General features: G+C 40.6%; 1 protein-coding gene across 2 annotated transcripts in view; it reads right to left on the reverse strand.

The window, feature by feature from the left end:
- The window catches only part of LOC104031169 (prolyl endopeptidase FAP), a 40696-nt gene extending 26573 nt beyond the window's left edge, over positions 1-14123 (reverse strand). The window contains exons 1-9 of one of the 2 annotated variants that reach the window (XM_075710013.1): positions 14028-14123; positions 13668-13752; positions 8052-8147; positions 4348-4442; positions 4126-4200; positions 3883-3935; positions 2683-2755; positions 954-1074; positions 237-391 (exon numbers count right to left, since the gene is read on the reverse strand). In XM_075710013.1, coding sequence (XP_075566128.1) covers positions 237-391; positions 954-1074; positions 2683-2755; positions 3883-3935; positions 4126-4200; positions 4348-4442; positions 8052-8147; positions 13668-13752; positions 14028-14033 — 759 coding nt within the window. In that variant the 5' untranslated portion in view covers positions 14034-14123. Of the gene's footprint in view, positions 1-236; positions 392-953; positions 1075-2682; positions 2756-3882; positions 3936-4125; positions 4201-4347; positions 4443-8051; positions 8148-13667; positions 13753-14027 lie in introns of those variants that run through there. The other variant, XM_075710014.1, reaches the window with a different exon arrangement.
- Positions 14124-18849: the final 4726 nt, after the last annotated feature.

An 18849-nucleotide genomic window follows, 5' to 3' on the forward strand; every position in this document is an offset into this window, starting at 1 on the left:
TCTGCACATGCTTCTTACTTACATGGGTACTTCTATTTATTTCACTGCTATTATGAAATATCTACACTTTTGAATGTACCTATACCTTTTCAGAACTTGGCCTGTTTTCTTTCATTAATTTAGGCCACAATGGATTTTACCACTGTAATACAACTATTTTTTAAGCACAGTTAATTTTATCATTGTTATAACTCATTTCTCAACAGAAAGTAAGTCAAAAGAATGAGAAAACATACCTTTGGGTATGGGATAATTATTTTTCTAGGATACTGGTCCTCACCAAAATATGAATATTCAATAACTGGTATGTCAGAATCATTAAATTTTACATACGCTAAGTATTTTCCACTTGGAGACCACCACAGTGCATATTTTGTTGCTAGCATTTCCTCTGAGGAAAAAAAAGAATTCATAATAGTTTATCATTGTAATCTATGTATCTTCTAATATATTTTAGCATTGTACTGTTAGCAACCTAGACATGTAAAGAGACTTATACTAAATAAATAACACCAAACATATTGCAATACATCTCAATTTTGAAAGGCCTTAAGAACTCTCAAAACAGGCACACAAATACCATTAATTTCACTTTAGTTTTTCATGTGCGCATGTGTTTATTTTTTTCTTTTTCTTTAATGCACTGAAGTGCCAAATTTTCACTAGAATTAAAACTTCCATTAAAGCTTAATTCCCAACCATGGCCTGTGCAGCAGAAGGAAGCTCAATTTGTAAGGTTCTGATGTAGTTTCAGTAACAAAAGACTCAGGATTTTGGTTACACACTATGAATACAAAATGCAGTCATATGGCAAATAAAATGTGGAAACGAAGTAATCCTTAGGGCTCTAAAAATAATGTATCATCACAGATATTTTAGAATGGATAGTGAGAACCAGGTAATCTAAACAAAGCATTTAACATGTTAGTTGTTGCCCTTCAAGATCTACTTACCTTCATAGACCCAATCAGGTATCCCATTAAATATTTCATTCTGTTTTCCATCACTAGTTATTCTAATTGGTGCCTCTCTTGGACTTTGTTTCAAGTAGATATTGTTCTGATATACATATACCTAAAGACAAGAAAGTATTTCTTATGAGTATAGGTACCAATAACAGGGGTAAGTAAGATCGTCTGCAGTCAGTGCTCTTACATTATACCAACAAGAAGACATATTGAATACAAAATAGGAAGTAAAAGCTACACTAACAGCCCTTGCAAATTCTGCAAGAGTAGGTACCTCAGTAAACAAATTATACATTACAGGCCAAATTCTATGTTCAACTATGTCAGAATAAATCCTGAACAACTCCTGTGATTTTAATAAACTTCAGAGGATTCTGTGGCTAGCTTTGGTGTGGAAAATCATGAAAAAAAAAAATCTTTGAAACTTATTCAAATTGCTGTGTTTTTTTAAGAGACCCTCAGACAAAGTGTTCTGTGACTTTTCCTTCTGGTGTCACCAAAAGTAGAAGATAAAAACAAATACACAACACCTAAAAAGAAAATAATTGAACTTTTCTAAAACTGTCAAAAGGCTGAGGCAATGCGAGATGAGACAAAAGAAGGTTTTACTCTGTCTGGGCTGGTCTGTTCCTTTCTAGTAAATTAGTTACCAAAAGGGAGTTCTTGCAAGAAATGCTTGCAGGCCTTGGGCACCTCTAAATTTTAATCAAATGAATGGACAAATGAACCAGCACCAGAAACATCACTTTCTTAGAAAATTATGCCTTTTGAAGCTATAAGCATTTCTTACTTACTTACACATCAGTGTAACATTTTAACTCCTTGATGCTTTAAATGAAAAACAAAGCAACTCCTAAAACTCTCAGATATAACACAAGGACTACTGTATAAAAACATCACAGACTACTAGTACTAGGAAGATAGGAAACTTTCTTCATTGTGTTCTGTCTTCAGAATTCTTGATAAAGAAAATAACAGTATTTAAATTAATTGAGAGAACAAATACTCTCCTAGAACATGCAAAATTTCTCCTAATAAACTGTCCATTCATATTTAGCTCACTCCCTGGGTATTTTCTGAAATTAGTATGGTGTTTAAATTCTTCTTCTTGCACAAATATTTTGTCAATACTGAATAAGTAGTTAAAAACCCACTAACTATTATTGGGCTGGTGCTTTGGAACCAAGAATAAAAGAAAGTTTATAAACTTGTTACTATATGCAATAGCTCTATTATAACTACTGAGAAATACATACTTCGCTATCAAGTAGCTATTAAATGCAAAAAAAAATTGTAATAAGAACCTGGCAGCCATTTTCTAGAGTAAAAATTTTAGAAAATATTTTAAATACTACATCTCTAAATCTCCATAGTAAACTCACATTTTATACAGTGTCAAAGGAAAACACATTGGTTTTCAGGCCTTGAAACTACATTTAATCCTACATACAATTATGTTGGTCAATTCTTGATAAGAGACTGGCTAGCGAACTGAAACACATAACGTAGCTGAGAACATGGATTCTTCTACAGAGACACAGACAAGTTAAACTTTCACAAGTTAAAACTCTTTTCTTTGTCATTCTTGCTCACAACCAAGGTTACACACAGGCCTGTCAAAAATACGGCCTAACGAAATAATAACCAAAGGCAAATAAATGTCTTCTAGCCACACAAAGCAAAATCACTCTAGCACTTTGTTATCTTTACTGACCAATTTGTGTCCAACGGGTGACCAGGATATATGCTGAATTTTATGTGGAAGCTGATTTTCTGTTACAAAACCACTAAAAAAAGGAAAGAAGTTCAGATGGCTTTTTGCGCACAGTGTAAATGGATCATTATACTGTACCTTCATATAAAATTAATGAAGGGCTATATTTTCTAACAGCTTTTTGTTTCTTGACCAATGCAAAATTAAGGCAGGCAGTGAGACATGCAGTAATGTGATGGTGTGCACCAGTGCTGGTAAAGGCTTGCAACTCAACCCTTTGAAAACATATTCAACAGCCTAAGAAGCCAGCCTTTTCTCTTTCTAAATACTGCACAGGCATCTACAGTCATTTGCTCTATGTGCAGTCTGCGTTACAGTCTCAGCAAGTTATCAGGAAATGTGAACTTAGGGTATGGCATGCTGAGGCAAGCATAACAGCAGCAGTTACAACATCTGTTAAGGATCATGACCGACATGCAGTACCTCTCTACTCACATTAGCTTGCAGCAATCTTTTCCTGTCACCTTGAGCCAACAGTTTCCCAAGAATGGAGCAGCTCATTGCAGCCCCTGTTGCTCAGAACTAAGAAGCATTTGGTCATGCTGCTACTTATGGCATAAAAAGGTGACTGGGGAGGCAGATGGCCTCCTTTGAACTTGGGGGGAAAGAGTAGTAGTTTGGGGAAGATCTTGTGAAAGAGACCAAATGCCATGGGAGAAGCTGTAAACTTTTGAGGAACCCAAGATGGACTGTTACGAGATCACTGGAGCACTAAAGGACCTGTGAGAGTTTCAGGAAAGCTAAATATTAGATCAACCAGAAAAAGGATGAATTAGACAACAGAAGGGCATGGAGAGAGCAGGTGTAAGACATCAGCTGTGAGACTTGGCTATCAAGCAGCCAAGACAGGGTGGGAGAAAATTATGCAAGGAAGAAAAAAATATGAGAATCTTGAGCAGTGAAAGAAAGTTTTAGGGCATGAAATATAACCCAGTCCAGATACCTGGATGAGTACATGAAAGGACTGTATGATTTTCTTAGAGGCTATTTTTTTCAAGCAAACAAGTAACCTGACAGACTCAGGCAAAAGCAAAGCAGGGTGGCAGTCACATTACTATAGAGTTTTTCAGTGGAAATACTTGCAAGCACATCACTACAGAGTATTCACCATAGCTCTCTGTAAGAAATATCAGGCCTTACCCATATATGAGATCATAAATGTGGTATGATGCTGTATAAGAGTATCTCCACAGCTGCAAAAATTCAGCAAGAAAATAATGTTAACTTGGAAAAAGATAATCTAATTAAAAATAATCAGCTGCCTTTTCATAGCCTACCCCTTTCTCAAGAAAGTACCAAGAAACATTTACACATGGCAACCATAATCAACAAAATACTAAACGAAACCAAACATTTCATTAAGCAATATGTTAAAATAATTACCTTTGAATAATTGCTTTCCAGAGCTATGAAATTTTTGTCTGATGACAACACATAATTTGAAGCATTAACTTGTTTCTGAAAGATTAAGAAGTGGATTAGATTCTAGTAGAAAAACTTTAAATAAGGATTTGATGAGTCAGGTTTTAATCCACTCACTTTTAAACTGGTACTTGAAACGCAACTGCATTTTGCTGCCTTTTTATTAATTGAAAAGGTACGTACCATTGTGCTGTTAGTCATGATGGTAGTTGGGTAGTTCATTTCAACATTGTAAAGAATAATATCATCTTCTGCAGACTGATGAAGATATTCATTATCTTTATAAACAAGATAAAAGGGCTGTTACCTTCCGCAGAAGATATTATAGAACAGATCCGTTTATCAAAGTATTCACACTCTTGTCAGGGAATAGATTTTGAGCAACTATCTTTTGGCATCTACACAAAAAATGTTTTTCTTCTAATGATGCCAAGGTACAGAGTTATCAACAAACTGCCTTCAGGGTTCTTGAGTATGTTCTCAAGATTACACACTGCACACAGAATCAGCTAGTTAACTTTATAATTAAATGCCAGATTTTATTCTCAGTAATGTTTGATCACGAATACCAGGGACAGACCCATTAGAAGGTCAGTATCACAATGTAAATGTTTTAAAGAAAACATTTGAGATCTTTGCTTATAATTTCACCAGAGCATTCTCATTTGTACAGATTCCGCAGGTATCAGCAGTACCACGTAACTGACACTACATAAATGATACTGCCCTTAAAATGCTCACAGTTTACTGAGATCATGCGTTGGTGGAGTTCACACTCCTAAGGGACATGGGAAAAGTGAGGAGTACAGTCAGGACCCTAAGTTTTAGAAAAGCAAAATTCCAGCTCTTCAAGGAGTTAGTCAGAAGGAACCCGTGGGAAACGGTCCTCAGGGACAGGGGAATGGAACAGAGCTGGCAGATCTTTAAGGACACCTTCCACAGAGTGCAAGAGCTCTCAGTCCCCAGGTGTAAGAAATCAGGCAAGGAAGGGAAGAGACCAGCGTGCCTGAGTCAAGACATGCTGGTCAAACTAAAGAGTAAGAGGGAACTGCCCAGGCAGTGGAAGCAGGGACAGGTGTCCTGGGAAGAGTACAGGGAAGCTGCCCGGTTGTGTAGGGAGGGGGTCAGGAAGGCCAAGGTGCAGCTGGAGCTGAATTTGGCAAGGGATGTAAAGAATAACAAGAAGGGCTTCTACAGGTATGTCAACCAGTAAAGGAAGGTTAAAGAAAGCGTACCCCCACGATGAACAAGAATGGCGACCTAATATCAACAGACAAGGGGAAGGCTGAGGTACTCAACAACTTCTTTTCCTCGGTCTTCAGCGGCAACCTCTCTCCTCACCCCTCCCGAATTGATGGACCAAAAGATGGGGACCAGGGTGTAAAGCCCCTCCCACTGTAAGGGAAGATCAGGTTCGAGACCACCTGAGGAATGTCAATGTACACAATTCTATGGGACCTGATGAGATGCACCCCAGAGTCCTGAGGGAATTGGCTGATGGAGTTGCCAAGCCACTCTCCATGATATTTGAAAAGTCATGGCAGTCAGGTGAAGTCCTTGGTGACTGGAAGAAGGGGAACGTTGTGCCCATTTTTAAAAAGGGAAGAAAGGAGGACCCTGGGAACTACCAGCCTGTCAGCCTCACCTCTGTGCCTGGGAAGATCATGGAACAGATCCTCCTAGAAGCTATGCTCAAGCACATGGAAGACATGGAGGTGATTTGAGACAGCCAGCACAGCTTCACCAAGGGCAAGTCCTGCCTGACCAGCCTACTGGCTTTCTATGAAGGAGTGACTGCATCAGTGGACAAGGGAAAAGCAACAGATGTCATCTATCTGGACACAGTCCCCCACAAAATCCTTCCCTCTAAATTGGGGAGATATGGATTTGATGAGTGGACCGTTCGGTGGATAAGGAATTGGCTGGATGGTCGCATCCAGAGGGTCGTGGTCAACGGCTCAGTGTCCAAATGGAGACCAGTGACAAGTGGAGTCCCCCAGGGGTCCATACTGGGACCACTGCTGTTTAATATCTTCATCAATGACACAGACAGCGGGATTGAGTGCACCCTCAGCAAGTTTGCAGGTGACACCAAGCTAAGTGGTGCAGCTGACATGCCAGAAGGATGAGATGTCATCCAAAGGGACCTGGACAAGCTGGAGAGGTGGGCCTGTGTGAACCTCATGAGGTTCAACAAGGCCAAGTGCAAGGTCCTGCACCTGGGACGGGGCAACCCCCGATATCAATACAGGCTGGGGGATGAAGGGATTGAGAGCAGCCCTGCAGAGAAGGACTTGGGGGTACTGGTAGATGAAAAGCTGGACATGAGCCAGCAATGTGTGCTTGCAGCCCAGAAAGCCAACCATATCCTGGGCTGCATCAAAAGAAGCGTGGCCAGCAGGCTGAGGGAGGTGATTCTGCCTCTCTACTCTGCTCTGGTGAGACCTCACCTGGAGCACTGCGTCCAGCTCTGGGGCCCTCAGCACAACAAGGACATGGACCTGTTGAAGTGGGTCCAGAGGAGGGCCACAAAAATGATCGGAGTGCTGGAGCACCTCTCCTACAAGGACAGGCTGAGGGAGTCAGGATTGTTCAGCCTGGAGAAGAGAAGGCTCTGGGGAGACCTTATTGTGGCCTTTCAGTACTTGAAGGGGGCCTATAGGAAGGATGGGGACAATCTTTTCAGCAAGGCTTGTTGTGACAGGACAAGGAGTAATGGTTTTAAACTAAAGGAGGATAGATTTAGACTGGATATAAGGAAGAAATTTTTTACAATGAGGATGGTGAAGCACTGGAACAGGTTGCCCAGAGAGGTAGTGGAGGCCCCATCCCTGGCAACATTCAAGGTCAGGTTGGACGGGGCTCTGAGCAACCTGATCTGGTTAAAGCTGTCCCTGCTCGCTGCAGGGGGGTTGGGCTAGATGACCTCTAAAGGTCCCTTCCAGCCCAAAGCATTCTATGATTCTATGATATGAGTTGACACAGGTCCAGATTTAAATCTCAGGTGTACAAAGAAGATTATCATTTAACTTAAAATCAATCTACTGTTCTATGATGAGGATGTTCTGATTTTCAAATGTGTATATTGAGTTCAGTTCTAAAACTGTGGGTTAAAACTAACTTGGTAAGGCTCCATGTGAACAGTACTGTTTCTTGTCTCTAGTCAGAGAACACTAATTGTTTGAGGCAGTGCACAGATAGGAGTGATAGTAGTGTGTGTACTAGAATGTAATCCAATCCAGCTCAAGCCTTTTGGTGCTGCTGCAATTCAATTATAACAAGACTAGTATTTCAGCCAGACACAGATGCATGTACCAGCAGCAATTAACTTCATGTCTTTATCTTTTATCTTAAGGTACTTGTTTAGAAACTCAACCTTATTTTCTATGCAATACATTCGAACTCAGGAACTTCAGCAGTGTCAGCATTTCCTTAAATGAGATAGGAACAGTTGCAGAGCTAGGTACTACTGAAAACAAAGAAGAACAGGGCCTGTAAGACAGGCTACCTCAATTATTACAAATGATAAGTGAAAAAGTTCTGTGACAAACACAAAAAAGGAGATTGCTTAAGAAATGACTGACACATTGACATATTTCTTTCACTTCCTGCAATGAATATGACAGTAAAACACTGAAGGCCTCTAAAATTATAGCTTGTACTTCACTCAAATGTGTCTGTTGAAACATCAAATACCTGAAATTTCTAGAATGACTGACAAAAGAGTAAATTTCCACCGTAAGTTTTGACTAGCAGATTGTTTAATTTCATAGTTAGCATTCATTCACAGTAAAGCTGGAAGCAAAATACATTTCTGAGTCTGTGTAAACCAGTGTGGAAATACTATTAGAAAGGCTTATGTACATTTGAGAAGAAGTTTTACTTACCTGACACCCAATATGGAAAAAATGTTTTATACTGGAAGTTTCCATTCAAATAATCCTCCAATGTAAGAGCTCTGGGACCATCATCTCTGTTGACAACTAAGAATAAGACAGAAAGTTTCTGTTAATGCAATGCTGTGAAGCGGAAAGAAAAAAAAAGAAGAAAAAGAAGTAATTACTAGTCCAATATTTCCTTTTTTTTCTCTATTTAGCACCAGGGAACAGCGAGGATAGCATAATCCTGGAGGTATGCAGAGAGTAGGCACAGCAGAAAGGAAAGTTCCCTGTTACTGTTCTGATAAGGTCCTTCATCCTCTGAAGGACTCACATTCAGGAATACAAAATTAGAAACTAGACAAACTAATTTATTTCACCTAGTCATTTATTCACTCAGACATATTTACTTGTAGAACCTGTGCGTCCAAGAAAAGCATTTTCCACACAAAAGACAAATCAAAGCTTTTTTTAAAACATGGGTTTCATGAACTTGTGGGGTATGTAGAGACAACTATTTTAATAGGGACCTGCACATATTCAGCAGACAGTCAAGCAACAGGATGTGCATACAAACCTCTACTGCCAAATTTCATAAATGCCTCACCAACCAGTGTTAGAAGATGGATATAAGGCTTGCAATATAATCACCATCCACCTATGTTTCTTAGTAGCCACATGAAAGAAATAGATGAAAGTATGCAGGTAAAAATAATGCTGAAAAGTAATGAATGACTGAACCCAAACATCAGAAAAGACAGGTACTATGATATTTGCATTTCTAAGGCGATTAGATAGTTGCACAAAAATAATGCACAAAATTGTGGCTGGTTTTGTGGCTCTTGTCTGACTATGTTTCTTCCCAAGGCTAAACACCTTACGCTAGGGCAGATTTTAAAAACAAAATTTAAGGACAATCAGCTGGATGAGGAGAGGGTAATGCTGACAACGCTGGCTTGCTAAGTGCATGGAAATGAAAAATTCTGTTATAAAAAATGTAATAAAAAGCAAAAACTATGCAGTTCACAAGAGAAAGAGTACCAAAATACTTAATCCTCAAAAGACACAGGAAGATTTCTGATAAAGGCCAGTTTCTAACGTTCAGTACCATAATAATGGCAGCTTTAAAGGCCAGGCATTCCGGATTCTATGCTATTCTCCTTTAAAATCAAGGGGACTTTTGCCATGGTCTTCAGAGGTAGTGGGGATGTCAGTCTGCAGCCTAGTAGATCTCTGCCACTTCCCCTGTTTGTTCCTTCAGAGCTCTCAGACCATAGCCAGATAATCAAGATGACTTGTTGCCCTCAGGTTTCATATCACGCTCCATCACCTCCTCATTACAGCTGCCCTCTCTGTTAAGATCACACTGATTTCCCAGGAAATGTTTCTTCATGTTCTCTTCTACGGTACTTTGTAATGATAATACATGTTTTCTTCTGCTAAGTGACTATTACTTACTGTAGAATACACATGTCAGGTTGACTGTTGACACTAGCTTTGTCTGCACTAATGCAGAAGAAAGCTGTCACGAGAAATGAAACTGAATGCCAATCCATTGGCAAAAATCTATCAGTATAAACTCTGAGCTAGCAATATGTCCAGAAAATATCCCAAGCAGCTCAATAAGAAGTTAATTCCTCTTGCTAATACCATGACTGTATATTAGAGATCCTTGATACATTGATGATAAGCACAGAAGATGGCAAACTCTTAAAAAAATGCATAGAAAATAATTCCAAAGAAGAATCCACTTCTATTTATATTGAGTGATGATTCCTTATCACTAGCTTTCAGTTTAAATTCTCCAAGAGAATATGCCTATTAGCAAAAGAAATCCACTGTTAAGATCTATTTCCATGGTTGTGTGTATAGGAGGCTTAAATTTGCAGTCCTGTTTGATACCTTAATCTGGTAAAATTTCCCGGCTCCTTCCCTCACCTTAAGAGGATTTTTACTAAAAAGACAAGCAATATCACAAATGTCTCATCTCTGGTCTAATTTTCACAGCTCTTATTTAAACCTTTACTCTGTTAGCCATCTCACTCTTACATACTTAATATTCTGTGATAATTTATTATGACTGCTAATGATTTTCAAAATATGTCCACTCCTATCTGAATTTCTACCAGCGGACTGCAAAAATTCTAAACACAACTATTTCTTACTTGATTACTTATAATTATGAATGCTTGTTTCTAGGCAACAGGAGATATATTTAAATGCTTTAATTAAAAGTAGCATCTTTAATTGTTTCCTATAATTTTTGCTGATTCTTTCTTCAAACTCCAGTAACTATTCAAAAATAGTATTTGAAATCTCTGCTCACAGAACAGACCCTAAAATGAAAAGTACTTTACATGTCTGCAGCACTATGAAGACATTGATTTGGATGGCTGTTGGGAGGCTTGGTAAGTTCTTTCGTTGTGTTTCATTTCTCTATGAAATAACAAAGATGAAAAAAGATGCCCAGGGACAAAAAGGAAGCAAACAGCAGAGCCAACCACAGAAATGAAAGCTTACCAAATTTCCCTTCACCACCCTGCTGTCTCAGTTTTAATCCTTTGTGGTCCATTTGCATTCATTTACAGGGTGCAGTTCTATATTTCTCTGTGCACTGAATTGGTTATTTTGCTTCACAGTGTAACTTGCTTTATGTATTCCATGGTCATAATTACTCACTCATGCATCTGACTGTATTCGACGTACACGTATAATTGCGATGATAAAAGCCTGTAAGCATCTATTAATTGTCACTGGCTTTATGCTGATACCTTCCCCTTTACTGTTCAGTTCATTGTTGTGAGAGAGCTTAATAAAACACAGAAAGCAGAACTTTAAATTATATTAAATTCAAATTAACTTTATGCACACCAATCCATCACTGTGAAATTCTGTTTGTATTATGAGGATTATTCCCTTCCAAAGATTGAATGTGGGTAGACCAACACAACCCTTGCTTTAGATTTCACAGCCCTGCTGGCATATTCCACAACATGGTCTATTGTGTGTCCATATAAATTGTGTCTATTCCTGCCAAATTAAACCAGGTGTACATAATAAGCAGAAAGTATTCTGGGTTCTGTATTTGTTATTTTTATATATGTAGCTGTATATATGTATTTTATAGGATGACTTATTTTACAGAAGACTTGCCAAAAGAAAACTGCTTAGCATCTTGGGACAGCCAGCTTGCAGACGGTATTGTATTCTGCTTCTGGACTAGAATGTCCATTCTCATCTCTGTGGGCTGATGCTGAATAGCTAAAGCACAAGCTCCTTCAACATGCACAGGAAGACAGCCTTCCACTTGAGGAAACCACAGCCCAGTTCTACATCCGAAATTAATTCCAACACTCCTGATCCTGCTCCAGAACTTCTGGTCACACTCAGCTCCACATCCGCTGAATCTGCTTTTCCATACCTGCATTACATTCAGTAATTTTTTGTGAGGTGTGCCACTGCTTTCTCAGTGAATGTTACTTCAAAAACATCCTTTGGAATGAGAAGAAGAAATTTGTCATGTTCCGCAGTATGATCCAGCTCTTGTTACTGGTAGGAACAGAAACTGTGTATAGAAAGCTAGAGCATGCTAGAATGAGAATGGTTTAGTTTACTGCTGACTCTAACATCTCAACTGCATAAGGGTCCAGGAAAGGAAAAAGCCTCTCTCTAACTACACACTGAGGAAGAATCATTATAATCCCTTTCAGTTATCGAAAATTAAGTTTTCAGAAAATATATTATAAAGAAAAGCTAGTACAAAAATTTACCTTAGATCATGTCATTATACATTATTTCTAAGCACAGACTTGGAGAGGTAAGATTGTTGTGATAACCCCCTTAAATTGGTCCTAATATTTATTCTGCCACCAGCATGTGAATAAGCACAGAAAATTAATACAGCCTGTTTTGGGTAAGCCACTTCATGCTGATTTCAAAATCTAAGCAACAAGAGTTTCTTCAAAGCACTTAGTCAGATTTGGAAAGAAAAGGCCTACCCAACCCCACAGTCCTAGGATTATTGTCAAAGACCACAGCTGCACAAGTATAGCAGACTTAAGCCTGTTAACGGAATATAAACTAATGGAGCATATTAGTTTTTGAAAACTTATCTAGTAAGATTTTAGTATGAATTCCTACCAGTTTTTATGCAATCTAAAGTAGCAAACAGAAGAGGTATGAATTAGTCTAATCCATCTTAATATTGGTTTTTATTATCTAATAACCTTATGATAGCTCTCTGCCACCAGGGTACAGATCACTGTAGCCAGCAGTGAATAGTAGAAGAAAAGATTAATTTGGAGCCTAAGGAATACATTCACTTAATTGTAACTCTGCCTGTGGTTCCACTCTTGCTTTTCAACTGCAGACAGGTATTTTCTTGTTTATGCTGCAGAAGAACAGGATTAGGTACACCAGTGAAATGAACCTTTCTGAACTGTTTAGAGTTGAGTTAGCACAGATGGGTTAGCATAATAAGGTAAATCACACAGCACATTCCTAACTCAAAGAAATCTCAAAAAACTGTCACCAATTTCTTAGGCATAGATGCTATTCACTGTATTGAGATTGCCTGCCTTGCTCTTCTCAGCCCCACAGAAATTGTGTAATAACCGCAACTAAGTGTTTCCCCCTTACTACCCTCTCCAAACAGAAAATTATTTTCCAGTATAACTTTTGAGAATTTTTCACATTTTTATCCTCTTCCATGTGTAAACCAAAACGAGCTAGCATATTTTGAGAAGTCTGAAGAACATGAAATTACTAGAAACTTAGCAGACAAAACCAGAACTAAATATTTCTTCCAGTTCTTTCAGAATTACAGATGGCATTTCTCTTTGCTGATTTCTGAAGCAGATATTTAGTCAGTCTGTGTCTATACATCACTTCAGAGGCATTCAATTGATCTGCTATAGTGAAAGGGCCATGTAAATACTTATCTTGCCCTTACTACACCTCTCATAGAAAAAAATTACCATCAAGTCAGTGCCACTCAGGCTCTAAATTTCAAACCACACTCACGTCAAACTTTACCAGAGGACTCAGCAGACCACAGTGTGTTGATTTACCTACAGCTGTCATAATACTAGAGAAAACTATGCATCCCTATTTTATACAATGCTGACATTAATTTTCAAATGCAATCTTAAGTATGTTCACAAACAATTCATCATACCCTACCTACAACAAAATGTTTAAATTGTAATTGGATAGAGAACTTCTGTAATTATTACACAACCATGTAAAATCAAATACAAGTTTACCAAGCTAAAGGAAATTACTAAGTTTGTGAGAATCTCCTAACCCCTAGCACAAAAAATAACATAATAGGGGGAGATCTGAGAATTATTTTTGCAGTCCTGTCCAAGAACATTATATATCATGCACAATAAAGTTAATTCAGGTGCTTTTCACTTCAAGGAGTTCCTTGTTTCAACATCTAGTGGCATTTCAATCCTACCTTCAGGATATTTTGGCTGTCAGTACATTTCTGTAAAGTGATAAATCCGTAACAATTCTGACAGGACAATCCTAAAGATGATTTGACAAACTTTTGTGAACTTCAGAAGCCATAGTAGCTAAAGATATTGTGTTTTACACTACATTAGATTACAAATGCCTTACCTCTTGATGGAAGCAGTACAATACACATAAGTAATAAGGAAAGCGCAAGGCATATAACCACGCCAAATATAATTTTTAGCTGGGTCTGCAGGACAGAAACAAACAATAATTACATTTCTAATATTGCCTGGAGCACACTTCTATGGCTTGTAAATAATTAAATCCTCCCACTCTCTCTAACTGCTGTAATCCGTCCAAGCAACAAGCAAAAAAGTCCCTGCAGTACATTTGAAAAGACTTCCCTTTCCTTTTTCTTTTAAACAAATACTTTCACATCGGAGCCTGGCCTCGTGCAATAGCTGACCGTTTAAAACAACAGATGTAAATGTTACCAAAAGGTGAATTCAGCAGCATACAGACCTTCATTTTCCTGCCGTATTCTAAAAGAATGTAAATTCTCTCTTCTGGGTGTTGGTCAGTGGATCTAGCAGAGGAGTCTGAAAAGGCAGTGTCTGTTTTCACAGTTGGAGGCCAAACCTCTGGCAGACTTTTTTTTTTTCCTACATACTTTTGAAAACTGTGCCAAATTTCAAAGGGTTTCCATAAAATTAGAAACAGGCTTTCGGGGAAGTTCTTGAACCAGAAATGGACAGTGGGTGGCTATAGGGGTGGTGATTATATACTTCCCATCCGTGTGAGCTGTAACCAGCATCTGCTTACACTAACTTAAGGGTTTTATGACTCAACAGTTACTTGATATGTACTGTTTTTCTCTGAAAAGTATCTACTGTGTATTTTGGCAATCCTCACATTCTCGGGACGTAGTCATGACCTTATTCGTACCCTCTGCAAAGAAATTAAAAGAAAATCCAATAGCTTTATTATGTATTAATTCATGTATGTTTACTTTCTGAAATAATAAATGGCGTAGGAATGCAGAACAAGAAGCAGAAACAGATATCGTTTAATGTTTTCCGTATGTGAGAATTACTGTTTTTCCTCAGAAAACTATAAACTTCTATAGGCTATGAAACAAGAGCTTAGAGGAGTTAAGTATCTACCGGCCCGCTGCAAATTCTGAAATACTGCTTAAACCAACTGCATGTATTTTATTTAGCGCACTGAAATGAGGTCAACTGAAAACGGGGAAAACGTCTCTGGAGACTGCAGTGTCAAGTTACGTAAGAGATCCCTCAGCAGAGAGCAGAAACGCTCGAAAAGGGAAGTAAAAGTATGCCGCGCTCGTTAGACTGACTTCACCCAAGCATTCTTACTACCGCTCTGCCTGAGAGCCGCTCCGGGGAGCGCCGGGGAAGGAGGGGACGGCGCAGGCGGGCGCAGCCCCCCCGCTCCCCCCGGCCGGGGTCTCCACAGCGGCCCTCGGCGCTGCCGCGGCGGGAACGGCGGCCGCCACGGGGCCGCCGGGGCCGCCGGGGCGGGGCGGGGCAGGGCGGGCAGTGAGGCGGGGAGGGGAGCGGGCACGCTGCCCCCTCGCGGCCGCGCGCCCCGTAGCGGCGCAGTCCCGGCTGACAAAGCGACAGCAACGTTTAGCCGGGGCAGCGCGTTGCGGGCTGGGCGCGGCGCGCAGGCTGCCCCCCCCCCCCCGCACTTTCAGGCTTCCCAGCGTGGCTCGCTGAGGTTGGATGCTCTTCAGTGCATCTGCACACACACCCTGCAAAGCACAGCTGCTTGTTGGCGATGTCCAGGTCTCTGAAGGGTGATCTCAAAAGGGAAATCCTTCTAGTGCTCCTACCACAGAGCCAGTAATCATTCTTTCACATGATTAACGTGATCATGAGACTGGGCCAGGCATTTCGGATGTGTTATTGGGGGGGGGAGGGGGAAGGCATTCTCGCACCCTTTATAGTATCCATCCAGACTGTGTGCCGTGAGGAAACACCAGCCAAGGACGTGTGCAGAGTGCTCTGCCCCACAGTCACGGGTTCAGGCTCTGCGTTACCCACAGAAAGGCACCAGGGATGGCAGCAGCTGAACTGAGCTACAAAACAAAGCCTGTCATCCGCTTACTGCCTGTAGCTTCCCAGCCATTTCAGCCGGTGCCCGCGCCAGAGGAGGTGGCCGTGCCTGGCGCTGGCGGTGGGCCTTCCGCAGCGTGGCCTCCACAGCCTGCTTGGGGCAGCCAGGCCTAGCCACAGCCCCAGGCCGGGCTCAGCTTCCTTCTTGCTGCCACCTCAGCCCCCGCGGTAAATGTCAACTGCCAAAGAAGGCCGCAAACTGAACAGAATATGCACTAGGTTTGACATGAAATTTGGAGACCAGTGACTGGAAGTTGCAGGTTGGGCTTAGGCATTGTTGATTTTGCATGTGGAGTCTGCTGAATCACCTCATCTTTCTCCCTGCACCAGCCATGTATTTCTCTCCTGTGCTTAACACCAAAAAGGGAAAAAGAAGAGGGTGAGGAAAGGAGTCCAGAATGGTGGTGCTTCTATGTGGAAGTCAGGCACAGGGACTATGATTAGGAGATTAGGAGATTGTGTGACTCTGCCATTGCCCTGGGACAAGTGGTGTCCCTCAGGGGTCCATACTGGGACCACTGCTGTTTAATATCTTCATCAATGACACAGACAGCGGGATTGAGTGCACCCTCAGCAAGTTTGCAGGTGACACCAAGCTGAGTGGTGCAGCTGACATGCCAGAAGGATGAGATGTCATCCAAAGGGACCTGGACAAGCTGGAGAGGTGGGCCTGTGTGAACCTCATGAGGTTCAACAAGGCCAAGTGCAAGGTCCTGCACCTGGGACGGGGCAACCCCCGATATCAATACAGGCTGGGGGATGAAGGGATTGAGAGCAGCCCTGCAGAGAAGGACTTGGGGGTACTGGTAGATGAAAAGCTGGACATGAGCCAGCAATGTGTGCTTGCAGCCCAGAAAGCCAACCATATCCTGGGCTGCATCAAAAGAAGCATGGCCAGCAGGTTGAGGGAGGTGATTCTGCCCCTCTGCTTTGCTCTGGTGAGACCCCACCTGGAGCACTGCGTCCAGCTCTGGGGCCCTCGGCACAAGAAGGACATGGACCTGTTGGAGCGGGTCCAGAGGAGGGCCACCAAAATGATCGGAGGGCTGGAGCACCTCTCCTATGAGGCCAGGCTGAGAGAGTTGGGGTTGTTCAGCCTGGAGAAGAGAAGGCTGCGAGGAGACCTTATTGTGGCCTTTCAGTACTTGAAGGGGGCCTATAGGAAGGATGGGGACAATCTTTTCAGCAAGGCTTGTTGTGACAGGACAAGGAGTAATGGTTTTAAACTAAAGGAGGATAGATTTAGACTGGATATAAGGAAGAAATTTTTTACAATGAGGATGGTGAAGCACTGGAACAGGTTGCCTAGAGAGGCAGTGGAGGCCCCATCCCTGGCAACATTCAAGGTCAGGTTGGACGGGGCTCTGAGCAACCTGATCTGGTTAAAGCTGTCCCTGCTCACTGCAGGGGGGTTGGGCTAGATGACCTCTAAAGGTCCCTTCCAACCCAAAGCATTCTGTGATTCTATGATTTTTCGAGGAGGTTCATAAGGACTGAGTACCCGAATCTTACTGAAATTCAGTAGTAGCTGGGTGCATCACCCCCTCTGGCTTCTTTGAAAACAAATGTTTTTAGATGAGACAGGTTTCCTGTTACACCAAACTGACCAGCAGAACTCGGGCTAATGCAGTATGGCGCTGGAATTTGAACCCAAACCATTACACCAGCCTTGGTGAGGCAGTAGCAGATCTGGGCAGTGTTTTGGCAACATTCTTTACATTAGTCTTGGTGGGGAGATTTTTGAAAAGAAATTGAAATTAATTTTCTGGAAAAAACGGTGATATGAAACATGCCTTATTTTCCCATAAACTCAGTTGCCTTCTCTCCCCAGTTCTTGTCACAACAGTAAAGTACAAGTTATAAAAGATAAAGTTTCTGAATAAGATCCATCCTGTTGACCTAAGCCATGCAGGAAAAAAAGGCTGAGAAGGCTAAAATACATTGTTGCTGATACACTGTATATGAAGGGCAGAACTGAGCTCAAAAACAATAGTGTTTCCTAACAAGATAAAACCGCAGCTTCTCAAAATTTCCAAAACAGAAAAGGATTGTGACAAAAGAATTTTTTCACCATGTAACTCATGCTTCTTATTCATATTTCCAAACTGTTACTTATTTCCTAGCATTCTGTGGTTAATTCCATATCTATTTTCAATAACACAGTTCAGAGAAATAAATTTTTTTCCTACCAACATTGGTTATTTCTGACAACCAGAACATCACAAAATTGCAAATGCAGGTTTTGATCAGGCTAGTTTTCATTTCCAAACATGCAGCTTCCTCTAATGAATGCATATTTAGAGAATGCCTCATAGGAAATGATTCAAACTCACATGATCTAGAAGACTTTGCAAAATTACTATATGCTGCATACTGTGTATTTTTCTAATTTCGAAGTCTAATTACTTAGGCATGTGCTGTTGTAAGATTCACAAATGTTGCAGCATTAGAAGCAAAACAAAATTTACCCAGCAGAGAACGACCTTTACAAACTTTGTAGATCTGTTGCTTCTAACCCCTGAACTCCCTTCTGTGGACTGTTTATACTAGTACCAGTGAAGAAGCAAACAGCAATTCTTTCAACAGCCAAAGCTCTTCCTAACTTCTGCAACATCAGAACCCCATAATGTAAGACAGAAATAAAAGTGTAAGGAAGCTAGAAAGAGGGTCAATCAGTTGGAGAAATGGACAAGTTACGGAACAGAAAACATATTCAGTTTGTACAGCAACTATCCAACCAGTTATGCAACTACTCTAAGGTTACTAAAGTATTTACATTTCCCACATGGGGAAATGCAGATTTACAGATGTAGATTGTGCATGACATCAGACCAAAGTAATAGAATAATGAAAATGCAACTACAACTGAACCAGTTCTTAAGTAGCCACACACATAGCTAGACAAATCTCCAGTGACTAATAGTTTTTCTTCTTTCCACATTTGTGAACAAATAAAAGTTGTAAGTAGAAAATACAATCAGGATCTGTCACACTCCCTGGAGGACTTTGGGTCCATAAAGGCAATAAATGCAGAAGTAACTAGCAGATAAAATATGGCAATTTAGCTTGGTTTTTACAACTTCACACTTCCTGGATGAACAATATAGGCACGTTTTACAACCCCATTCAGAGACAATAACTTGAAGTGGAAATTCCTTATCCTACACATCAGCAGGATTCATTTGAGGTTCATTACGCATTATGCT

Source organism: Pelecanus crispus, chromosome 5 (assembly GCF_030463565.1).
Source record: "Pelecanus crispus isolate bPelCri1 chromosome 5, bPelCri1.pri, whole genome shotgun sequence".
Taxonomy (NCBI): Eukaryota; Metazoa; Chordata; class Aves; order Pelecaniformes; family Pelecanidae; genus Pelecanus; species Pelecanus crispus.